Here is a 26,434-nt window from a genome sequence, read left to right as displayed (position 1 = left end):
CAGTGGCTGAAAGGACGCCCGCCTTACAGTAAAGAGGGCCTCAGGCCAACAAATTGACCAGTTGTGGTCGAAACATCTCTCTTACATCACGGGGACGACTTTCTAAACACGTTTCATTATTTTCAGAGAGAAAATGAAAAAAGAATCTCTATAGTGACAATAAAGAGTGTCTTTATCGTAACATGAACCTGTGCCGTGATTTAATGCTGACAAAAACGACTCGCCTGCTTATAGTGAATGCTAAGGTTTGCTAAAAAAAACAAAAACTTCACAGACAAGTTTCACTGTAGAAATGATGCGGAACCTTTGAAGTGGGTTATGTTCTGCGCAGTAAGGATGAACACACTTAAGGGCCTGATTTACATACCCAGTTTCCACCTGCCTTTTGCTGATAATTTGTTTTTTCCCTCGTCCAATCCCCATTGCTATGATTCATCCTCATTGTTATTTGGCATTTGAGGGGGCCGCATTACTCCTGCGGCTATTGCTGCCGGCTTCAGACCCGAGGCTCACCTGGGTGGAATTGTGCAGCCATTTCCACAATCATTTCAAGGTTCTGGCAGCTTCAATTCAGCTTGACTAGTGTACGAGGGAGAGGGAAGCTTCTTCTTCTTTTTTTTTTGCCTGGTACATTTGAATGCGTTGTTACTGATTAACTGTTTCCTATTTTGGAACGCCAGACATACTTTCTGTCTTTGTGTTGTTGGCGTATTCACCACATGAGGAAAAGAACATGCAAATACTGGCAGCATCAGTGCAGCCGATCAGAGGAAGGATTTTCAAGTCTATGGCGAAACAGAAAACTGGAAAAGTAATTATGCAGGATGAAGGATTCCATCTTGCACAATGTGCATACGCTCATGTACTGTACTTCAGTGGAGTTTGAGGATCTGTACTTTGCTTGAGTGTAGTTTTGGTTGAGCACTTCTTGCTTTTACTCCTCTACATTTGTTACACAAATATAATACTTTCAACTCTGCTACATTTATATGAAGCCGCCAAAGTAAAACATCAATTTGACCATGTGTGCATGCACTCTCCAGCACAGGTGGCGCTGTGCATATGTACTGTCAATGCTACTGGCCGTTATTTTTGTGTGTTTTTGAAGCTGTAAAGTATTGTTAAAGTATTTATCCTTCCAGGTTAGAGTTACAATGATCAATTATGCATATCCAAATCTCAAAGAATATTGACAAGGCAACTTTATTTATACCACGCATTTCCTACATAAGGCCACTCAATGCACCAGGAGGGCTTACTGCTGATGTGCCAGTGTGACACCTCATTTGAAAGCCAAGACCTTCTAGTTTCTAAAACTATGTGTAAGATCTGTGTGAGTGAAACACAACTTACATGAGATTTGCTGTCCTTAAACCTTAAGACACTAACCCCTGACCCTAAACCTAACCCAAATGGAGATGGAAACAGATTTGTACTTTCTACTTAAAAAATTACATTAATATGTGTATATATATATTAGCGTTCTGTTTGCTCAACAGTTTGCTTATAAGCAGGAGTTTTCTGAGATCGAGCTTGACAAATGTATATATATGTATATTTTAATATATTCATATCTATTAGTTCGGTCGTTTGAGTTGGCACCAACTGGGAAAACATAAAAACATGAATCTCCGCCTATGACTGGAGTAATATTTGACCAGTAGTATCGCTACTTTCACGGAAGTGGTGAAATCAAGAACTGGCTAGATTTGAGTTTTTCCTACTTTAATTCTAGTTTAGCCTTGTGTTGGTCCTGTTTTTATGTTGTATTTGAGGTTGATGTAACTTGCATTGAAACGCTTTAGCATAACGCTGCAGTAATGTTCATTCAAGGCAGTTATCAAACGTCAGAATTGAGTTTTGCTTTTTCCCTATTGCCGAGCTCTAGTTTATTGGCCCCATGTGTGCATCCTCCTATCACTATTCTCTCTCTCTTTCTCTTCACCACTGCAGTGCAATTATTCAAACCAGCTCGGACAAGAAAGGGGAGGGTGGACAGGAGCAGTGGAGCGACCAGCCGCGGTGGACAAATAAATATGCAAAAATGAATCGAAACACAATTGGACATAGACCCGGGCAGGATATTAGGTGTATCTCCGAGCGTTCATCGGATTATATGGGTCTTCTGCGGTATCACATTCTCTAACTGACCTAATTACTTTGGCTGGGAGCAGTGTATTGACAGTCCGCTGATGCAATTAGTCAGTCTAATGTCATTCAGAGGATTCAAGGCTGCTCTACAATGTACCAGCGCAGAGACATGTGCTGTTATGTGGACAGCGCTTCTTCTATAATGAGGCCGACAGTGGCCCAGAGAGTTCTGCCTTAAAAACCTGCCTGAACTGTAATTATGTAACTGCAAGAAAAAAGGTTGCACGCTCAGCTACAAGTTCTGCAATCAACGTCACTTCCAGAGTTGCGAAACCAGCCATTTGCTTCTCACTTACCGTCACAAATCAACACGATTGACTGTCCGGGTCTGGCTGCTGTAGGTGATGCTCATTTTGTATTTTAGCAACAGGCATGAAAATAAGTATGAATATCCAAATACCGTTCCAGAAGGCAATGTCCATATCTGCTCTCATCCCCATAGAAGGAATGACATAACAGAGGAAAGTGGCTTGGGAAAGTCAAGCACCGTAGATCATCTTCCACAGTCTGGGGTTTGTCATAGTCACACACGGCCGTGGGTCGGGGAGCTGGGTTAGGACGACGACTGCAAAAATGATGGGAATCTGATGTAAGTCTCATTTGGATTGGTCGCAATTACTAAATCCCAAAGGTTGTATTTTTCAGGGTGAAATGGGCATTTGCAAACAAGAAAATATGATGTCTCCATATGGGCTCTTAGTAGGGCTGTGTAATTAATCAAAATTCAATTACGATTTTGATTATTACACTAAACGATTACCAAAATAGCATTATCGCAAAAAATATTTATTTACTTTTTCTAGTTAATTTAAATAAAAAATGTTTTTATTATGACATGAAAACAAATAGCGCTTTGTGATGATGTCATTAGGCCGCGCTGCTCAGTTTACTTGCGCAGGTGTGAGGGCTGGCCAGCAGGGGGCAGGTGTAGCCATACCGCCTTTGCTCTGCCCGATCCCGTCAGACCTTGGAAGCTCAGCAGGGAAGGGCCTGGCAGGACTTGGATGGGAGACCGTTTGGGAACACCAGGAAGCCTGGCAAATGTAGTGCGTGAGTGGTTGGTGGTGGTCGGAGGGGCCGATGGCGCAGACTGGTTGCCTCGCTTCCGTCAGTCTACCCCAGGGCAGCTGTGGCTATAATAGTAGCTTACCACCACCAAGTACGGAGCGAACGAATAGTGCAATGTAAAGCGTCTTTGATAGTCCAGAAAAGCGTTATATAAAACCAATGCATTATTATTATAATTAAACAGAGACCTTGAACTTGAAATCATTTGTACTTTTATGACTGGTCAGAAAATGGAAAATATTAGATAATATTGATTAATAAATAAATCAAATAAAGAGAGACTTTAAAAAAAAAAAGGCAACAAATAATCGTTTGAATAATGGTGATTAGCTGCCCTAGCTCTTAGACTAGACTAAGTGATGTGGCGTTGATGAGTGAGCGGCTCTTTTGAACGGCTCTTCAAACCTGATCTCAGTTGTGAAAAGAGCCCGATCGTTTTGTCAGTCAGTTTGACCCAGAACTCCCTCAAACGAACACAAGATTCAGCACAACAACGGAGCAGGCGACACAAGTGAAAGCCAAAGCTAAATGCACTAAGAATGAGTTGTGGCCTCTTTTTAGGTCCAGGCTTTTTTACTGCTGCCTATGGAGATTGAAACTTTTTTTTTTTTTTTTAACTTTTTTTTTTAAATGTAATTGTAACTAATGATTTGTATTCTTGATTTTCATTGTGTTTTTAATGCTTTTTATTGTGTTTTTAATGCTTTTTATTCTATTTTTACTATGTTTGGTGTTAATGTGAGGCACATTGAGTTGTCAAGTACATGAAATGTGCCATACAAATAAACTTGCCTTGCCTTGCCTTTTATCAGTAAATCCCATCACTAGTTTAGACCTCTACGAACAAGTTCTCAAATGTTCTTAATGTGTGCTGGGCGAACAGAATCTCAAATCGAAAAAAAGTTATTACTGAAAAGTATATTACTAGTACTTGGAGAAAATGCTACTTGAGTACTGTGAGAAACATGTTTCAATCAGGACATAAATAATGACAAACAAAACATGAATATAATGTGAAAATGCAGAAATGTTTCCAAAAAAACTTAAAACAAAAAAATAAAATAAAAATTGTGAAGAATTATGTTTATTCGTCAAAATGAAGATTTGTTACTTAAAGATTTACTCAGTGTCGTGAGTTTCTTCTTTTCTACAGTTTTCTACAAGTACAGAAGCTTAATTTTAATATTACTCAAGTAGAAGTAAAAAGTACTGTATGAAAAAATAACTACTTACAAAAGTACTATTACTTCAAAATGTAGTAAGATGCTTTTCTAAAATGGGTCTGCCTATAGTCGGGGAACTGCAGTGATTGCTGATGGCAAGTGCATGCTTCACTAAAGGTCGCTGTGACATCTACAGGTGGGAGCGGGGGCCAATTTTCTGATACCAAACATGAAAATCAGTTCTGGGTCGTAGCAGGTGTTTTCTGTGTGGGAGTCAAAACTGCCCACGCAAGACTTATTTCAGGATTGATTTTTATTTGATATTGTAAATTAGTACGAGTAGTTCAAGGCCTTTTCTGTCTGATGACTCCCTTTATCAGTGTTTGGGAAGGAAGTGGGGGAAATGCATCGAAACTCTCCAAGTCCATTGAAATACCCCCGTACAAAAAGCGTTTTACTTAGTCGACGTGTGAGGATGAGAGCTGTGGATTCTATATGACACTGCCTGGCCCCATGCAGAACAACAGCAATGTGGTGCAAGATTCAGAATGTGAGGGGAAATGAGGCGGAAGAGAGAGAGAGAGAGAGAGCGCTGCGACTTTATTCGAGCCAGATGTTTTGTACGTGCTGCAAACCGCAGATAATTCTTAGAAACACTTGCATTCGGTTAAAATACTGTACAAGGTAACGGGGCTGATGAGTGATTTGGTGAATTCAAAGGAAACGTATCTTGCAAAGTTCCTGTGCCGTATGGAATATTGTGCAGTGAGTTTGACCAGAAAGTCATTTACTACATAAAACTGATCACGGTTCTTAATACGATCATTCGTTGTCTAGCAATAGTTCACAACATCAAGCAACACTATGGGTTTGGCTTCTGGCTCGTTTGTCATATCTGGAGCAATTTGTTGTCAGATGGAGGCTTTATTCCATTATAAATGTGCAAAACTCCAGGGGACTTTGTGATTGATAGCACTATGGCTGAAGATGCGGCTTCCCATACTAATTGTGATCATTAGTAAGGCCAGCGGCATCTGTTTGCAGCAGTTGTATCATAAGGAACAGTCTTCATTTCAGATTTCAGGGGCCTGGGAAATTCTATAGGGAGTTTGGCTGTTTTTCATTTTCCAAAGTCACAAAAGTTTTGCATTGCTATTTCTTAGTGATTTGGTCCACTAACTTGGACTTATTTGTATATTCTATTCTAGTTTGTGAGGAAATGTCCCTTACTTCACAACCTGGGTGATTGTAGTGAGTGAGTGAGTGGTTGGTGGTGGTCAGAGGGGCCGATTCTTACCCTCTGTCAGTGTACCCCGGGGCAGCTGTGGCTACAATAGTATCTTACCACCACCGAGTATAGAGTGAATGAATGGTGCAATATAAAGCATCTTTGAGCGTTTGGAAAAGTGCTTTATAAAACCAATGCATTATTATTATTATTATTATTATTATTAGTGCTGACGATGACCTTTTACCAGTTCTCGTTTCACATGGACCGGCATTAACCTTAAACCTGGCCAAATCATCTACAATATGAGAGAAAATTGTATTTCTTCTAGTTAATTTTGAAGGCACCAAGAAAATAATATTTCCTGTGAACATGAACGTCTTTTTAGAAAAGAAATGGGATGTCCTCAAATTAGAATTTCACTAAACCAGTAATGACATGATTAAGTGTGCCAGATATATTCCAGAGAACTGGTTCAAAGGTAGTCACCAGTCTCTACCAATCCAGACCAGTCTGAACCAGCTAAATACAACCCAAAACCAGCCTAAAACTATATACCAGTGGGAACCAATCCACGCCTTGTCTGTACCAGTCCAAATCTAGACTGGGCTAGTCCAAACCAGTCTGCAGTCTTATTCCAGTCACTACAATGCCAGTAAAAGAAACTGTCTCAAATTTGTGTTATGCTAAAATCTCTTTCCGCACTTCACATATGACTTAACTGTAACAGTGCATTGTGGACATGTGCTTACCACATTTTGACTCACAAACACACGCCCTTCCGCTGTTTGTGAGCAGGCTGAACTTTCACATCTCGTGCAAACCCCACAGACGTTTTTGGACAGGAAGCCTCCGGAAAACAAACGGTGACACAGTAACGCAACAGCGCATGTGACGGAGCTCAACGCCTTCTGTTTGGCGTTTCACACTTTTTGAAATACGGACTTGGCAATGTGAAAGTGATCCAGCGCAGGAGTGGGGGCTGCAGTAAAACATTAGTGGCAGCTGCAGAACGTGTGAAATATTTTGCCCTGACTCCTCTGTACTTTGTCAAGGTTTTGATTGGATGAATAGACTGTTGAAGATTACGATGCACTGTGTGAGAAGGGGAAAACTAGTATGCATTAACTTATCTTATTGTTTATATCAACTTTTAAAGCAGTACTAGGTAACTCTTGCCCCTAGAGGCCTTAAGCGCCACTGCAGGTGTCGTAGCATGTTACGTTTTTTTACTCATTAATTGTCCGTGAGAGTAAATACTACGCTGACAGAAAAGACAAAGGGAGAGAGGGATATTGTACATCCAATTACACAATGAAGATCATTTTTTTTCACTCAAACTTGGCTATAAATACTGTTTAATTGGCGCTAGCTCACAGTTAGCTTTGCCCGTTAGCCTCTTCTTCTTTTTTTGTGATCAATTTTTTATTAATTTTCCATTAAAGTGTAGGGGTGAGAATCCACATATTCAGCATGTGTATAGTACAGCGAGAGATGCACACACACACAAAAATAAATAAATATATATATATATATAGCGCAGATACATACTGCAAACTCAAAGGTATGCTACCCCATCCCAACCATTGGGACCCAACAACCAACCCCCCTCCCCCACCACCCCTGGACCCTGACCCCATGGTATTTTCTATTGACAAAATTCATCATTAACATTCGATGGTTATTTGTACTGTCCATTTCATACCCATAATTGAATGAACCAAGATTAAACAGACACGTAGATGCGGAGATACAATAGTAAAATTACCAGCCTCTTCTTCTTCATGATTCCATTAGTGTGCATTGGTGGCTCCGTTGCAAGTTGCAAATGTGGTTTTCTTGGCCAGAGACACCAGGGGGAGATGAAAGACCCCCCGATCATCCCATTAACACTTGTATCACCCCCAAAGGGCCTACAGAAAGGATTTATTAAGGTAAACCAGTAACATAGTACTGCTTTGGTGACAATTCTTCCACATGAAAGATACAGAGGAGTAAAATTAGATAACTCTCAAACCTGAAATCTCACAGAATCTTGGCTCAGGAGTTCCTTGCTGTTCTGCCTCACAGGACCATCTGATGCGGAATGATATCACACACGTGTTACCAGAGAGATCTACTTCAATAGAGAGTCATCAGCTTTGTGATAAAATTCCATCGTCTACCCAATGCATGCATGATTAAATAATGGCAAATATACTCACTTCTCTGCACCTGCTAATATTAGAACTCGATCATGCTTGAACTCCACAAAAATGAGATATTTCAGTTCCCCCTTTATGTACGGCTGCACAATATGAGAGTTCTGTCACTTTAAGGAGAAATAACACACAGTTCACCGAGGTCATTGGTAGGTACAAAGGAAAGGAATATGAGAATTTGTAGTTTATGTGTCTGTATTGCTGATTACTGACTGCCATACTAGTTCACAAATAAATCATTTTTGGAACATAGAGAAAAATACTCATTATTATTTAAAGTTTGCATGTATTTTGGTTTTAGGCTGTGTTTGGAAATAGTCTGTAAATCTCAGTTAGATGGAAGACCTCAGGGATTTTACAGTATGTTGCAGCTTCTAACATGTGCTATAAGAATAATGAGACCATATATTGATCTTTGTTTTGTTTTATGTTTTCACTTCTGTTTCTGAAGAGTTTCGCTTGACACTTCACTCCTCCAAAGTTCCCACACATATTTAGTGAGATTCTAAGTGTGGGCTTTAGTTCCTTCTTTTCTTTATTTAGCACGACTTTGCACTTTCGTAGCGACATCACCTATTGTTAGTTTCTCAAGCTGATTGCCAATAATGAATACAAAACATTTAGCACAATATGCTCGCGGATCTTCGCCATCAAATAAGTACTCAGTATCTCTCCATCTCTGAGTGAAGTGTCCATTCCTAATCTCCCTGTGCAGACAGTGTGCCCCGCCATGGTGCATTCACTGTGTCCGGAGAGGAAAGGAAATGTCGGTTTTCCTGTCGTCCTTAAATAGAACCTGTCACTGGCCCCGGTGGAGAACTTTATCTATCCCATCATGGCGACAATTTCCTTTAACAAAGCTGGTGTTGGGGGGGGGGACGGGGGGATAGCTTAGCAGTTTCTGGTAATTCTGTTCGTTTTTTATTACAAATTCCCGGAATGGTTGGTGCATTGTGTAACATAAACATGAGGAAATGTGCAACCACTGCTGTACGGCAATTGCAAAACAAGTACAAGTATTGACATGTGAAGCTATAGGACGAATCTGAAATAGTCACAGATACAGGCACCAATTAACAGCACAGTAAAGGGTATGCAGATGATGTTACTCCACTAAAACACAAGTGCATACCCTCTATATGGCATGGATCTAAAATCGTAATTGCATGTCAGCTATGGTAAATGATGGTAATTACATGGAAACAGAATATACAACAAATACATTTTATGTTCATATAATTCATCATAGCCCCAACAAACCAGAATAAAGATTGCAAAATAGCAAAAAACATGTATCGGCTTGGTAATAATAATCATCCCTCTTTGTACATAATTACACGGGCTGGGATAAAATATCAGATCGGATTTTGATCGCAATACTTTGTGCTGCAATGCCAAGTATCAATACTTTATAAGTCCTTTCAATAATTGTGTTTGGAACCATTTTTATCATAAACTCAGCAGCACATTGTTACATTTTGTTGTTGTTAATGCATTTTTACAATCTTATCACTTGAATAAATGTCAAATGGCTTTTGGTTTCTTAACTTTGGAGACATGACTGTTTTCTTTTTACACATTTTAAGATAAACATGTTATTTATCATAATTACTTATTGAATCGTGATATCGGATCGGCCCCTGAGTATTGTGATGCGCATCGGATCGTGACAAAAGGGGATCGTCCCAGCCTTAATAATTACCATGCGTTTTTTATCACATGTTAACGCTGTGACCCAAATTGATGTAAAATACTAACCCCAAAACAGCCTTTATAATCAACTGAGACAGTGTTTCTTTACTATTTCAGTTGATAGATATAGAACGTTACCTGAAAGGCTCGCGACCCACTGAACATGGTTCCACGACCCACTTTCGGATCCCGACCCACCAGTTGAGAATCACTGCTGTGAATTTTCATCAGTTTCAAAAAGCTGATTTTACTGCTAAACATAACACTCATTGCTACTACGCTTCCAATAACTAGTTTCATCCATTTGATTTCTCAATTCTCAATAATTAGCATCAGCTAAATGAAGCGCCCGGCAGTGGACACTGATGGAGCGTTAGCCGGACGTGCTTAGGAATGTGGTCGTTACTGGAACGCTGATGGTGACATAGATTAAATTATCTGTGAGTTTGTCCTTGTAGTTTTATCGATCGCTGCAAACACATGGATCACATTAGAAGAGCATGTTGTGTTTGAAAGGACTCCAAACATGCACCGTACTATTGTCAGTAATTTTATTCTTTTCTTGCTTAAAACCGAGGCTGGAATCAATATTCGAGTGAGTGCGTCTTCACTTCACAATTTCAGTCTTTACAAACGAATACTGTCTTGCTGGTAGACGATTGATTTGATCCTTTTTTAACATGATTTATTCTGGTCCAGGCAACTACTGCAGAAATTCTGTTTTGTGTTCTCAGAAATTAAGGCTTTTTTTCCACTTTCCATAGTTTTTCAAATGAGACACTGCTAGTGGGAAAAAAAATATATATAGAAGTGTCATTTTGAAACCTTCGCTTTAGATTACTGACATAAATATGAGGAATGTTTTCATATAGGAATGACTTTTATGCATAAAACACTTTGAATTATGGATAGAGCTAGATTTAAATGTATAGGTTTGTGTTGCTGACATATTAGATCCAAATATATAAGGCTTTAATATATGTATTTTTTTTTACTAGGTATCTGCATGTGCTACTTTAAAGTGATAGTCTGAAAGTGTAAGTGTTTTAATTAAATAGATTACATATAATCTACTGCATGGGCTTGCAATTTGTTGTAACATAAATAATACTAAATAATAGTTTGTCTAAATCCTTTGATGATTTCAGAATTCCCAGGCTTTCCCTTTAACCAATAAGACGAGCCTTCCTGTGAACCGGCCTGTGTGGTCCAATCAGGAGGGAGGGGGAGGGAGCTGGATCATTGACTTTTGAAAGTTTGTTTTCCTTCCCCTTATTTGGCAAACTGGGAGCGGCTTTCTGGTCCAATCAGGAGAGGGAGAGTAGAACGTGATTTTTTATTTTCAAATTTCGCTCACTGTCTCCTCATTTTGCAAGCTACCACTTTAAGTGCCACAATTTGATGCTACAATTTCCCCTAACAGCCCTAAATACTGCATAAACACAAGACGCTTGCATAATGCATTTAGAGCAAATAGACAAATGTGATGTTGGACTTAATAATACATGTTAGATTTGAAGCCGGAAATCATGACAACCAGTGCAAAGACACCCATGTTGAATGCCTGCCTGGAGGATGTGACATTTTGAGCCGTCCACACATGTATTGACCGGGCACCTTCCTTAATCCTGTCTGTCCCCCCCCCCCCCCCTCTCCATCCCACCCCCCCTAATCTGCCTGATCAATCAATGCAACAGGTCGCCTAGCAACGACCAATCCCGTCGCTGCCAGCGGATCAAATCTCTGCCCTCTCAAAACCAATCCGGGGAGGAAACTAGTTAGAAGTCCTGAAAGAAGGAGATAGACTGGCACAAAATCGCGACCAAAAATAGCCACGGCACCGGTCTCTCTGGTAAATGACAGCGTTTGGCTAAAAGCACAGAATGTTCCGTACCCCAAGTAGATGCAAAAAAAGCACGAGTGAATACAAGAGATGGTCTTTTTGTTACTCGGAAAAAGCCTATTGACGAGGCTCTTGTGGCTGATAATGGCGGCTGTTGTGTGGGTGCGATGCAGTCGAGGCCTTTTTGGAGAGGACGGCTCGATTTCGCAGAATAATGCAGCTTCTTTTTTTTTTTTAATAAAGATTTCCAAGAACTCATTATGGTAATGTCTGGTCTGAGAAGGGCAAGGGGTATTTACGATCAGAGCTCATTATGCCTGCTATATAGATCACCGGAAGATCTGCGGTGTAAAATAATGGCAAATAGAGGGTTTGCTTCTTCGTTTGGCAGAACAAAGTGCAAATAGGCTTTAAAGTAAACATTATTAAAGTAACTAAACAGCCATGAAAAATACACAGCCTGACCAGATGGATTTAACAACACTAGTGCCCAAAGAGTGAGATCAGCAGACTACCTGAACATCCTGAAAGACCTTGAATGGATTTCTTCTTCCCTGATGGTACAGGCATATTCCAAGATGACAAAGCCAGGATTCATCAGGCTCACGTTGGGAAAGAGTGGTTCTGGGAGCATGAGATGGATTGGCCACAACTGCATCCTGATCTTTACCCCATTGAGAATGATTTTTGTACAAAATTATATCAACGAGTTCATCATAATGTCTGTCAGGCTCATTATTGAGGAAACAGCTCCACATTGTGACCGTGTTATGCCTTTTGTGACATCTTTAATCTGTAAATATTCAGACTTATTGATGATTCTCTCGGTTTTTAAAACATACATTGACGTTAGCAATAGCAGTTAGTAGGTTAGCTGCTGAATGAACCATGCACCATTTGCTACAAAACTACACCGTAGGCTGTATGATTTTAATTTAATGATTGGGACAGACTAAAAGCTGAAGCTGTAATGACATTATAAAGCTACCAGCGAAAAAGTTACACAAGCAAATATCACTGACAAGTCATGATCACAGTTGGTTTAGCTGCTCAGTTTAAAAACGTTGACCGTCTTCTCTGTGAATTTTCTGAAGGAACAGATCAGGTTTTTTCACATGTAAAGTAAAGGTTCTCAGACGATCTTTCCTCATTCATTTCAATGGACGAGAGCTCCTGGTATCCAGCAAAAAGGGGCGGTAACCTCTTTGCACCACTGATGTGACGTGGACGTTGCTCCCATCTATATTAGCATGTGACCTTTTTTGGTGGCAACTGGCTGATAGAGAATTGAAGAATCAGTTATTGGCCTTCTATGCCACCTGAGGTCTAGTCACAACGTTGCTAAACCTGATCGTGTTGTACTGTATGTTCATCCCACCTGTGGCACAGCAACAATGCTTTGTCCCACTCTCATACCCAAGATTGTTTCACTCTGTTCACGTGGGAAAGTATTGCAAAACTCTGAATGATCAATGCTCTGAATATGCTCATGACTGTTCAAACGTCTCCAGGCCTGTGTTGTTGGCAATAAACTTCTTCTGCTTAATAGATCCAGACTGTCCTCCGCCTCCCCTTCAACAACTCCACACAGACATCTTTCGTTTGTCCCTCACTGACCGGTGTTTCAGAAGCGTCATCTGCTCGTTTCCATGGAGATTTTTCTAGCTATTACTGTGAGCAAACATGGCATTTTATTCCATTAGATCCTCTTCTAAAGGCTTTATTTTGATCGAGTTTAACCTGGAATGTTCCTTTGTTTGGCTTTAAGAAAGACCCATAAAATGACTCATAAAAGTGAAAGGAATTGATGTGGTCGAACAGACAAAACACAAGACAAAATGCAAATTCTTGTACTAAGAAAAAATCCAAAGAAGGTATTCTGCAAGAAATAGCCACAACTTTTAAAGGAACAGGCCACCGTTTTTCCTACTGAGATATGTTCTTACCTGAGCTTAGACAAGTTGATAGGTACCTGGAAAAACGGTGGCCTGTTCCTTTAAGTCTCTCATATTGGAAGAGAAATGTTACGCTTGCAAGACACCAATACTTATACTCCATCTTGCCCTATTATATAGCTGCACATTTTGACTGCGTCTGCCTGTTATCGCCACAGCTCAGACTTGTTTGTTCGCTCTACTCACTTTCCCTGTGAATGATTCCGCTCTCTGTGCCGCTGGTTCCACTCTTGTTTTCCTCTGAATGTGTCTCAGAATGCCCGCGAAGCCTGTAATTGAATGCGTCCGCCCACCACTCCGCTGTGGCCTTCGCTTTGTCAGCCTATAATAAATTAGAAAACATCACACCCAATTCTCTCCACACTTCTTCCGCCGGATTCCGTAGTATTTCGAACATCGGCAACGGCATTGTGTTTAAGGACAAGTAAAATGACCTGAAAATACGGATGCGGAATGGATGCGATGTGTCCGCGGGTTTTGGCCGGGTTTGATAGCTGATACGCAGCAACCCTGGGCACATCCTTCTGATCTTCTTCGCAGGAGAATTGGAAAGAGGTTCTGTTTTCATCTTTGTAGCCATTTGGATAGAAAAGTGCATTATTTTAAGGACGTTTTTGCACATGTTGGAGCCTTTAGTCCGACATCTGTAACCCAGTTGTGTTGTGGATTAGAGAGCCATATACAACCATATGCTTACCTTAAAGGAACAGGCCACCGTTGTCCATACTGAGATATGTTCTTCCCCTCCCTGAACCGCCACCTTAACGTGGTGGAGGGGTTTGAGCACCCGAATGATCCTAGGAGCTCTGTTGTCGGGGGCTTCGTGCCCCTGGTAGGGTCTCCCATGGCAAACAGGTCCTAGATGACGGGTCAGACAGAGCGGTTCAGAAACCCTTTATGAGAGACCAACAGGCCTGGTTAAAATTGTGAGGCCGTCCTTCTGTGGACCCACCACCTACAGAAGGAGCCGTAAGGGGCTGGTGCAATGTGATTCGGGCAGCTCCAACAGCCGCCCCCACGACCCGGCAACGGACAAGTGGAAGAAAATGGATGGATGGATGGATGGATGGATGGAGATATGTCCTTACCTGAGCTTAGACGAGTTGATACGTACCTGTCTGGTCTTCTTGCGTGCCCATGGAAGAGCGTGGTCGCTTCTAACTTCACCCCGTTTGGAGCTATAGGAACATACTAGGAGAGAGGAACATCTTTGGTCGTTGTGCGAAACTGAGCGCACGCACAAAGACCAGACAGGTACGCATCAACTCGTCTAAGCTCAGGTAAGAACATATCTCAGTAAGGAAAAACGGTGGCCTGTTCCTTTAAGGTCAGCGGAGTCTTGCCTAAACCTAATCTTATTTTTCAACCCCTACTCAATGGGACATTTTCGGACTAATGAGACGTTGGACTCATGGGTTGTCGGACTAATGGCCCGAGCGCCTTGTGGGTCGAGTCGAGTCTGCTCTAGTTCCAACTGCATTTACATCAAAGTTCGTTCAGTCCGTGTTCCCATGCGCCAACGCGTAACAACGATCAGCTGTTTACTGAACTTATTCCCATGACAACGGGCATCGAACTGTCAATTCCCTGATGTTACGAGGTGGTCATTTCTCTCTCTAGTGGTTAAATATAGTGGGGCTGATATGCGACGCGAGGAGAAATGCACTTAATCAGCTCATGGAGAGGAACGTGATCCTGCAGCAGGAAGGGAACGAGGGGCAGAAGAGAGACGTAGCGTGATGATTTAAAGTCCATCCATTTTGCCTCGTCAGAGCAGTAATCCAAACATCCTCATGCAGGGCGTATTCTTTGCACAAAAAAGAGGTGTGAAAGTGAGAGTAGGTCAGATCGAGGTCGGCCGCCTTCACACCACACCCGCTCCGCCTCAGAGAGCGAGTGAAGCTGCTCCGAGACCACCTGTTTCAGCCGGGCTCGGAGCGGCTGTTTGGACCGGCTTAAAGAGCTGCGGTGGGATTCACACGGGCTCAAAAGTGCCGCCCTCGGGTCGAGAGCCCCTTTATACCTGACTAGAGCCTGTGTGAAGACGCCCTCAGTAGTATTGTTATTATTGTGAATGTTAAGTGTTCGTAGGCTTGTCACTATAACTATAACCCGAATCATTTGAAGTGCGATGATATGTTGAGGTGGAAATATCTCGCTATGAAGGACCATTTTATGCCAACAAAACTGTAACTCTAAAGCATAAAAATGACAATAACCTGTTGTTCTAAATGTGCCTAACCACAACTTAAAGCTGTGCTCATCAAATTCTCCGGCTGAGACATGCTCCGGATTACCTCGAGTTAAAGACCGGGATGTGCTAGAGAGCGTTTACACCACTTTCATGGTTTGAGGAATTCAGGTAGTTCTTCAGTAAACATGAAAGTGACAAATGGAAATGCAATGTCTAGCCTAATGATTGATTGTGATGTATTTGCATCATTTAAATCCCCACAAAGCCTCAGCAGCACTGCGAGTTCACTTTATAATTGAAAAAGTTTGTTGATGAGAGATAGATCAGAATCTGTTTGACTGAGAATGTTGACGTATTTGTTCTGACAGGAAAGCAGGCTGAAACCTTCCCCATCGACATTTTAATTGGTCTTTTGAGCGGCTTTTCGCCATTAACTTTACCCGTGACGGACAGCAGGTCAAGTTAAATGGGGCAGAACCAGCATCTCGCTCCCCCATATCCGCCGAGGTCGGGCAAACTGACCTCGCAACTATTCAAAACATCCAAACAGTCATTCGTTGCTGCTTCACCCCAACTGTTTTCATTCATTGTGTCCATAGGTTTATCAAGCACACCAAGCCAACCTCAGGAGAAGGTTTATCGAGGACACCAAGCCAACCTCAGAAAAGCCACGGAGATGGAGTCCATTCTGTCAGAGCAGTCGGCCACGGTGGACGAGCTTATTGAAGCATGCGTGCAAGCTTTTGGTAAGTCGCTCATTGGGTTACTGGGTTCACTTTCAAAAGTCCAGTACTTACAAAGATCAAAACATCTGCACTCTGACAGAATTTGTTTTGTTTTTGTTCTCAGTGCCCTCCACCTCAGTATTGAACAAAGGGTTCTTTTCAGATCGTTATGAAAGTACCCTATTAATTCCATCTAATTTATAATCGACATTCCAACAGAGTAATTATTATCTCGCCAATCTTCATTCCGGTGGCGTGACCTCGGAGTCTTGTACTGAATAGATTGGTGCTAACGGGGAGAGCAGGTGTTGGAGGCAGGAGCTGGGTAGAAGGATGTAATCATGATGGACTCCTCTCTCGTTGCAGATGAAAAGGGGACTCTGAAGGATGCGACCCTGGTGCGGATGTTTATCATGATGCACCCCTGGTACACACCGTCCACCGAGCTGGCTAACAAGCTGGTGCTCAAGTATCCTTTTTGTTGTTGTGGAAGAACTGTGTGAACACGAGGCTCTGGAATCCAGTAAAAGTGAAGACGTTTGCCGTGTTTACGAGCTGCTAGATAAATATTTGCTTTGACTTGTGGATCAGATCTCAGGAGGAGAGCTGCACGGCTGAACGAAGGTCCAGTATAGTCCATCTGCTCAAGTAAGTCCCGGCGCTTCTCTTGGCGTGCAGAGATTTTTAGCTAGTTATGTATTTGACCAATCAACATGAAACAAAAACTGTTGGGATGCCGATTGTCCTCTGTCCAAGCCTTAAAGAGACTAGATGCAAGTTAATCGTTTTATACTCACTACTGCCACCTCAGGTCATCTGCGTAACTACAGCTTCTATATTAAAGGAATAGGCCACCGTTTTTACATACTAAAATATGTTCTTACCTTACTTTAGACGTGTTAATATATCCCCGTCTGGTCTTTGTCCGTGCGCTCTGTCAGGCAAACGGAGCACATACGCAGCCTCTCCCACATGTCACATAGCTCCGAAAAAGCTCACGATAGAAGCTACCAAGCTCTTCCACGTGTTCCCTATTTAAATAAAGTTACGTGAAGTGTTTTCATGCGAAGTATATTTACACAGAAATGTAACATGTCGATTTTATAAGCAAATAAAAAGGGGGACTATATTGTGAGGCGTAATGATACGAGGAGCAAAACGTCCGCGCAGTAACTCCTAAAGGTTATTGACGGAAGTGAGCGGGGGAAGTCTTTAGGAGTTACTGCGCGGACGTTTTACTCCTCGTATCATTACGCCTCACAATATAGTCCCCCTTTTTATTTGCTTATAAAATCGACATGTTACATTTCTGTGTAAATATACTTCGCATGAAAACACTTCACGTAACTTTATTTAAATAGGGAACACGTGGAAGAGCTTGGTAGCTTCTATCGTGAGCTTTTTCGGAGCTATGTGACATGTGGGAGAGGCTGCGTATGTGCTCCGCTTGTGTGACAGAGCGCACGGACAAAGACCAGACGGGGATATATTAACTCGACTAAAGTGAGGTAAGAACATATTTTAGTATGTAAAAACGGTGGCCTATTCCTTTAAGCTCGTGCATGACGGCACTTCGGACCCGAAGTAACACCTTTTTGAGTGACAGTGCAGTTGTGGTGAACAGGTCTGAGCTCATTCTACACATTAGGACATGGCTGGAACATGTAGGGGGTGGAAAATACTTAATTTTAACATTTTTAAACTCTTATATAGTCCCTCTAAGTACAACTGGGTAAAGTCACAATGCACAATGTGAAGATCCCCACATGAAGTTGGTGGGCACAACTTGGCCATCCTGAAACATTGACGCAAACATACGCCTGTGGCTCAAAGACTATTAAATGTTTTAAATATTCCACGTTTTTCAAACCACAGCAGGAGTAGATTAATACAGTATTATAACTCAGTGTGATAGTTCAGCCTTATTGGAATCCAAAGACCTTTCCAGCTCTATTGTATTGTTTTGAAGGCCTGAAGCTAAGCCCACACCAGAAGCACATGGCTACTTAAAACGCGTAAAAACAAGATTGTACTTCAGCTACAGATTACAGCTACTGGACTCATTTCACCAGAGTTCTGATCCCTAACAGGAATTTTCTCTAATAGTTATGTTTTTAGGCGGGGAAGAGCCTCCTTAATGAGAGCGTTAGCCGCTGTGGACGTTAGCGGTATCTGTGTCTCAATAAGCCTAATATAATTTAGATATGGGAAAATGGCAGTCGCCAATTCCACCCAGACTGGTCTGACGTCCTGCCCCTGTCTGTTCCCCACTGTCCATCCGTCCCCTTTTGTCGCCCTGTCCCTCCTGTTTGTTCCTCCGGGCAGGTATTGGATCTCGGAGTTCCCTGCAGAGTTCAATCTGAGCCCAGAGCTGGCAGAGCAGATGAAAGAGTTCAAGGAGCTGCTGAGCACGGAGGGAGACGAGAGCCACAGCAAACTCATCGACATCGAGAGCGTGTAAGTGGAAACCACTGTTACTGCGCATGTACGGAGGCCTACCTGTGCCATAAAACTACAGACTACAGACCTTTATATCTGCTGCAGGACTTGTGAAAATGAAAAGTTGCCATATACAGTATGCGTTTTGGAGGATATTTATTTTACTGCGACAAAGGCTCCAATACTTCAGTACTTTCACTTGTACAAAAAGATGCTCCCTTCATTTGCTTGATTTTCTACTGTGTTGGATTCTGGCAGACCGTCCTACAAGTGGAAGCGACAGGTGACCCAGCGTGTGCCGTCTGTGTCCAAGAAACGGAAGATGTCTCTGCTGTTCGACCACCTGGACTCGAGCGAACTGGCCGAGCATTTAACCTTCTTAGAGTACAAGTCCTTCTGCAAAATCCTGGTCAGTACTTCTTCATCCGAAATGCCGTCGGATATCTGCTTTTACCGGTGGTAGTAGTTTGTCGATGGCAAATGCGCGAGTGTTATTTTGGGAAAGCTATGATCACGCCAACTTTGTAGATCATTTGTGCATATGGTGATAGGAGTGGGCAGATGTACTGGCTTTTCTCCTGGAAACAAATTGTTAAAAGTTGTCCCCAGTTGAAATGAGATACAATAGAATATTTCAGTTGTCCTTGTTGATTATCATTACCGTAAGACCTTATCAAAAGTGACCGCGAGGGTTTGCCAGTTTTACACATAATGAGACCCGATCTCTTCTCTCTTAGTTCCAGGACTACCACAGTTTCGTGATGCACGGCTGCACGGTGGACAACCCCATCCTGGAGCGCTTCATCACCCTCTTCAACAGCGTGTCCCAGTGGATCCAGCTCATGGTGCTCAGCAAGCCCACGGCCCAGCAGCGAGCTCTGGTCATCAGCCACTTCATCCGCGTGGCGCAGGTGGGTTTGCACGGTCTGTGGAGCAGCATAAGTGAGACAAACTACGACTCCTCCTAATGTCCTTCTACTGCTTTACTTCATCAGTGTCTTTATCTGTGGGGCACTGCCAGCCTGGTGCTCAGGCGCGCAGTGGAGGGATTTGGAGATTAGAATGAAAATGCTGAAAAGGTCACGGTAAAGAAGAGAGTCAGACATTTATTTATTATTACGTGCAAATGGGAGAGAGCAAGGTAGGGCTTAAATTATAAATGAGTAGTTTCAGGAACACTTCTGGACTGACCAAAATAGTTGCCAGATGCTTTACCCTGAAAAACTGAAACAGCAGGAATAACAATTTTATTTGTGGACGCCTTTCGAAAATCTCAAGACCGCCTAACAGTTGAACTAGTGTAGCATTTCCACATGGCTACTAACTAGACTAGACTAGACTGCATGTGCTGAAATACTGCAGATGTAGTTCCTGAGATTCATTTGAAGATGCTGATCTGCATGTGCCTTTAGGCCTTTAGGCAAAACGCGTGGGTAGTTGTAGTTTGGCATTTTCATTGCAAACGAGTACTACATGCTTTGACTTGTTGTCATTCCCTGTATGTTTCAATTTGCACATCGACTGACTTTGACTGACTGGAGTTGACTTACCTGTCTCTAAGGATTAGGCACACTGGCAATTTTAAGCTGCAATTAGAATTGGAAATAAAAGTCACTCCATGATTGTCTTACGATATTTTATAGGGGACATTTTAACCATGTTATAACGCTGTTTCCACATCACCAAACAGACGTGGAGTAGAGTATTTCAGTTTATTCACACAGGTTTGAGTAATTCTGCTTTTATCGTGGCACCATTGATTTGTTAGCATGCCATTAGCTAAAATGGTAGCTTGTATTTTGTTTTCATCATACCCCCCTGCTGCCCAGGGATGCCGTTACTTGCTACATTGAAGGTCCCATCCCACTAATATTCCATGCACACTCTTTACTTTAAATGATAAAGTCAAAGTTATTTCATCAAAGATGAAGAGATCAAAATTGTTCTCTCCCAAACCACTCCCAAGGGCAAAGCTGTTGTATGATTTCAGCCCTGATAAGTCGGGATTTATGTAAAACAGTGTCAGTGCAGCTCACATTGATGCTTATATTCATGCACAGAAGAAACTTGTTAATGATTTATTGATCAGTCTCAGCTTGTGCCCTCACCTTCTGTCACGGCTCCACAGTGGGCCACTCTCTGAGAGGGCTCCAGCAGAGCCAAGGCGCTCCCATGCCTTCGTACCAAATGCTTTATTATTTGCCTGAAGATATGAAAAGCTATTAAAATGAATAAACATGGATTATTGCAATGCACCTGCAAGCGAGAAACTCTTTCTGTTCATTCCCGCCACATATAGTGACAAAAGTGGACAATGTGGGTGAATTGTCTAACCCAGGGAACAGCATCTACTGCACCCACTGTAGGAGGGCAAACGGACTGTGTCACTGGCTTGGTTTACAGCACACCTAAAACCTGATCTGTATATGAATTCTGGAGTTCCTGATTGAAGTGGCATTTCTTTCTGATCTGTCAAACGTAGAAGAACCTACTTTTGGCTTCTGAATCCAAATATGGCGGTCACAGTCACCAAAAATCAGCTGCAGGTGTGCATGACTGACAGGAGGAGCGAGGTGCCGTTCCAAAAATCTGTTGATACAAAAGTCTATACAAATGAATATTTCATGAGCACTGTTTTGCATTTAGGGTGTTAGTGTTATTGCTGTGGTCTGTGTTATATAAGACTGGCACTTACTCGAGACAAGTCATGCCCTTTCTATATATATAAAAAAAGAAAAGAAAACAGGACCAGGATGCACTGCACTAAGGCTGAGAGGATTGTTTGTTTGTCTAAATCCGATATTTACTACCAAGTTCTGCTCCGACATGGCGAATAAGTTTCTAGCTTTTGGCGGTCCTTAAAAGCAAACCACTGATAATCAAAAAAGAAGGTGCGTTTCAGCGTTTGCATGTCTTCCCTGTGTTTTAAATTCCCCTAACGCCCAATCCCGCGCGTGTCCTCAATCCTTGTCCTAAATGCTGGTTTGGACCCCCCGGCGTGCCCCCGTGCTGCGTCTAAGATTGGTCCGTTGTGATTGGAGTGTGTTGCAGACGGCACAGAAGGCTGTCGCGACACACTTGACATTTCACGGCTCTCTCCCTTCGGGGAGCGCCGGGTCTTTCTCTCACGTCAACCTCCCCGTTATCCACGCATTATGAGCCGCTCGTGACTTTTGGATTTGAACTTTTAACCAATTCAGATTCCTCTCACAGAACCGGCTCACGGCTAGGAATTTAATCTATTTTCAAAACGATGGGGATGGAGAGAAATTGAGTCAATAGGAGGGCATGTGTGGGCGTTTGGGGTGAAAGTGGACCAGTGGTTAGTCTGTTTGGTCATCTGAGCATTCGTTTTCTTAGCCAGACCTGTGTTTTAGTGCTACATGTTCCTCTCAAAACCACAGACATTGCATGATAGGAATATACCAACCACAGTGTCCATATTACATCCATAGGCGGCCTGCTCTTTGGTGCGCATTGATTGGAGAGTGTCACACGGGACACCCTGGCAGCCCTCCCACACAGCTGCAGCCTCATTGATTTAAACAGGGAGACGCCGACATGTGAAGGCCAGAGTGCCATTCACAAACTGGGAGCATGTAACGCGCACTGGTGCATGCGAAAGCTTCAAAAACGTGATCTCAATGTGGGGACAAAGCAACAAAATAAGTCAGGATCAGTTTCGCAGGACTTAGCGTTCAGATGAGGCGTTACTTTGGCCAAGCAACCTGTTCAGAGGCTTTTAGATTTGACTAAATGCGCTCGATCAAAGTGGGGGTTAAGAGGTTAATTCATGCAACCTGCAATTAGATAATATGCAGAAATGTTATTCACCCACATGTAACTGCGTTTTTTGTAAAGGCATGTAATTTGCAAATATAACAATTCTATTTTATCCAGGCTTTTGTTAACCACCTTTGGATACCTCACTATTGGTAACTTTTTGACCTTTTCACTTGCGGTTGCCATAGTTTACTCAGGTTGTGCTCATTAGGGCCCCTTGAAGCAAATCACTGTTTTTAATTGGTATATAGGAGACAAACAACATATGGTACACGCATCAAACAGGGAGAATTACACTGTTCACATGAGCAAGTTGGAATTGGCCATATACAGTAGCACTACGGGTGCACAATTGTAGCTCAAAATAAAACCGAAGTAGCTATTATCACCAGGCGGCCACCCTTTTTAGCGTTAACCTTTTTTAACAAACTGTTTCTGTGTCGCTGTGCCGCAGAAGCTTCTCCAGCTGCAGAACTTCAACACTCTCATGGCGGTGGTGGGCGGCCTCAGCAACAGCTCCATCTCCAGACTGAAAGACACACAGGCCCACATCAGCGCAGAGACCAACAAGGTGAGGCGTGCTTCACACTGCTGGTCGACATATCTACATACTATGTGAAAGGGTTTGGGACAGAATGTTATGATGACACCATGTTAAGTGATAGAAGCAGACATTGTTTATGGATTTACACTTGCTGACAATAATGAAAAAGTGGAAAAAAAGCTCACTACTATTTACATTTAACACAAATGATAAAACTAGTATTATCCATTTTCTGTTAGTTTATTGAAATGGAATGAGCGAGGAATGACTTTCAAGTACTGCTGTCTAAGTATATTGATACCCTCATAAGATCATTGGCCCTTGGAGGTGTTCCCTGGACGTGCCTGACATGCTCAAAGTCTCCAATAAAGCAACAAGGCCAAGGCTTGTAGAACACATTTCAAAATATTACACAACTTGTGCCGGCTGAACCATGAAGGCTATTAACTTGATGCTAAATTGCGCTGCTTTGTTTATACTATGAGCACTGTGTAAATGCTACCATGCTAACATATGCACTGAACTGTATCTGCTACTGATCTGTGTACATTCCACTGCCAAACGCGGCTAAAAAACTCCCTGTGTCAACTCTGTGCTCATGCTTTTGCAGTGTAAACTAAAGTGGCTTAGTGGTTAGCGTCCTCACAGCAAGATGGTCTCAGGTGTGATTCCCGAACAATGTGGCCTTTCTGTGGGGAGTTGGCAGCGTCCTCCCATCTTCCAACTTGCACAATATGCTATGAAGTGAACTTAATGTATTTATAGTAATCTATAGTAGTCCAGTAAGCAGAGATTTGTGAAAACTTTTACAACTTTTATTTAATCGTCATCTTGCTAGTCAAGTTGTTGTTTGCATTGCTGTGACAGTACAGTATTGCTCCCGAGACGTGTTTATAATACTCATCCCTGTGAAGTATTTGGTTTGCTAGTTATGTGTTTGGAAAGTATGGAATGAGCTTGGACCGCATTCTATCGTATGTAAACAGTTAGCATGCCGGCTAGTCCAGGAATAGCCTGGCCTTAGCCATCAGTAAACTCCGGTCAATTATAATTTCCCTACATGTATGTCTGGGTTTGATCTCAGTGGCCGCGTAACATCGGTTGAATTTCAATCTACCATTCAGCGACAAAGGGAGGCGGGGCTTGTAGGTGACGTCAAGCATTTGCGCTTCATTTACTGGTTGTAGTTTGGCGGCAGATCGAAAGAAATGGAAGCTCTTCAATCCGTTCTGGCTCAGCTTCCAAATATCCAGAAATTAAAATTGAAGCCTTGGAATGCGTAAGGAATGCCCCCAAGAGTTATGATGGCTGCTTCACTCACTCGGGCGCATTTCTACGTCCCGACCAAACGCTAGCAAAAGTTAGATCCAATCGTTTCAAAGGAGTTCACCCCTCCCACCTGATAACGGAGCTCAATTGTGAAGATCCAGACCCTCTGTACGAAACGAAATGAGTACGAGGGTATGGTAAAACCAGGCTTGTCCAGGAAATTTTTCAGTGTTTGTTTGCCTGCTCAATGTATTTTTCCTATGGATGTTAGCTATCAAACATACCATATTATAAACAATCCAGATGTTTTCAGCTGTTTCAACCCATCGACCAAATTTAGGTGAGGTCAAAGCCTTGTTAGAGATCATTAATAAATATACAGACCTTTTGAGATATGACTTCTAAGCTAAATGCTAAATGCAGGATCATGTTCAGTTAAAGTTCTGCTTTTGGGGGGTCGGACACGCATTCAAATGATCAATGCCAACAAAACTGCGCTTGAAATGGCTTTAAATACGAATATGCTTTTCGTTTGACAGACTTTCAACAGTCTTATCGAGCTGGTCACGTCTTGTGGGAACTACAGCCACTACCGTAAACGCTTCTCTGAATGCTCCGGGTTTCGCTTTCCGATCCTCGGAGTCCACCTCAAAGACCTGATCGCCGTTCACGTGGCGCTGGCGGACTGGGCGGACAAAGAGAAGACGAGAGTGAACTTGGCCAAAACGCAACAGCTGTACGCCATCCTGCAAGAACTGGCGCTGATCCAAAACACGCCGCCGAGCATCGACGCTAACACAGACTTGCTAAATCTCCTTACGGTGAGTGCAGGGGGACATAAAGCACAGGATCAAATTCAATTTTAAGCAGCAATTTAACAAAAGGACTGTACTACCAATAATTAAGTTTTCCCAATTTCAGCAATTTGTCAGTGTTAGGCGTTGAGAGACATTCACTTTTCTCTCGATGACCTCAGTAGTTTATCAATGGATACATGAGCAAGTTTTGTTTGAAGAGCAGCAAACTGAATTTGTTGTTGGGATTTTCCATTACAAAGTGACAGAGAATGGTGGAAAGTCAATAGCTAATTACCTTCTCAGTCAGTCCTTATCGGCCGCTCAGTGAAGTGAGCTAAAATCAGTCAACTTCTCTACCACCTGTTTCGACAACATACAGAGGAAGTACGAACTTACCCTATACACTTTAAGTCAACAAATGGCCGGAAAAGCAATTAGTAGTGCAGGAAGTGTTGAATAGCAGAGTGTTTATGGGGCTAGATAAACCGCTTTCTTGTTGCCGTAGAAGTAAACTTAACACTTTGGTGAATGATTATAGAAACCTACATTCAATTGCAACCAGAAAGATACTTTCATCAAAGAATAGTATATAAGGCTGCCTCTGTTTGTCAGTACCAGAGAGGTGGTCAAAAGTTCATTACTTGAGTTAAAGTACAGATACATACTACATGTCAAATAGTACTGTAAAAGTTGCCCAGTCAGATAAGTTCATGAAAGTACTGAACAATTTACTGTAGAAAATACTTTGCACCCAAATTCGTCACCCGTATGGCTACACAACTGTGACAAACCTTCTTCAGTGTCTATGTCATTGACCGTACATCTACACAGCGCCACCTACTGTTCCGGAGTGTGCACTATTAGGAAATGTAGTGGACTAGAAAGTATTATGTTTATCTTTCAAATGTAGTGGTAAGTCCTCAACAAACATACAATTCGAGTAAAGTACAGATCCTCAAAAACGTAAGTAAAGTTACTGACCACTTCTGATCAGTGCACAGCCACCCAGCTCGTCTATGCCCCTCCCACGGCTCTATGTTAATAGGAACCACTCTGCCCACGCTCTTAATCCGTAACACAGTTGTCCTATCGCCGTCAAAATTATACGGGAAAGGGCAAAAATATTTGCTGCAAAGGTCTTAACACAACGTAAGATAGGGAACTAAATGCAGTTGAAAATGTATACCAAATACTTGAGAAAAGAATGATACAACCCCCAGAAAACAAAGTTAGAGTTGCTAATACTCTTTTTTTCTAGGTGTCCCTGGACCAGTATCACACTGAAGAGGAGATCTACCAGATGTCTTTACAAAGAGAGCCTCGGAAACCAGTGGTGAGGCATGACTCAAAACCAAAAGATCAATCGGCCACTCCGTTCCTCG

General features: G+C 42.3%; 2 protein-coding genes across 2 annotated transcripts in view; one reads left to right on the top strand and one right to left on the bottom strand.

The window, feature by feature from the left end:
- otub1b (OTU deubiquitinase, ubiquitin aldehyde binding 1b) overlaps positions 1–26,434 on the bottom strand; it is a 191,379-nt gene that overhangs the window by 77,262 nt on the left and 87,683 nt on the right. The window lies entirely within an intron of this gene.
- The window catches only part of LOC306980278 (RAS guanyl-releasing protein 2-like), a 41,952-nt gene that overhangs the window by 1,550 nt on the left and 13,968 nt on the right, over positions 1–26,434 (top strand). The window contains exons 2-10 of the mRNA XM_079579611.1: positions 16,130–16,241; positions 16,587–16,689; positions 16,812–16,868; positions 18,546–18,677; positions 18,918–19,068; positions 19,397–19,570; positions 22,897–23,013; positions 24,795–25,076; positions 26,311–26,385. Coding sequence (XP_079435737.1) covers positions 16,172–16,241; positions 16,587–16,689; positions 16,812–16,868; positions 18,546–18,677; positions 18,918–19,068; positions 19,397–19,570; positions 22,897–23,013; positions 24,795–25,076; positions 26,311–26,385 — 1,161 coding nt within the window. The 5' untranslated portion in view covers positions 16,130–16,171. The remainder of the gene's footprint in view (positions 1–16,129; positions 16,242–16,586; positions 16,690–16,811; positions 16,869–18,545; positions 18,678–18,917; positions 19,069–19,396; positions 19,571–22,896; positions 23,014–24,794; positions 25,077–26,310; positions 26,386–26,434) is intronic.

The sequence above is a fragment of the Gobius niger genome (assembly GCF_951799975.1).
Source record: "Gobius niger genome assembly, chromosome: 21".
NCBI lineage: Eukaryota > Metazoa > Chordata > Actinopteri > Gobiiformes > Gobiidae > Gobius > Gobius niger.
The sequence above is the reverse complement of the archived record's forward strand: the minus strand, read 5'-3'. Positions and strand labels throughout refer to the sequence as shown.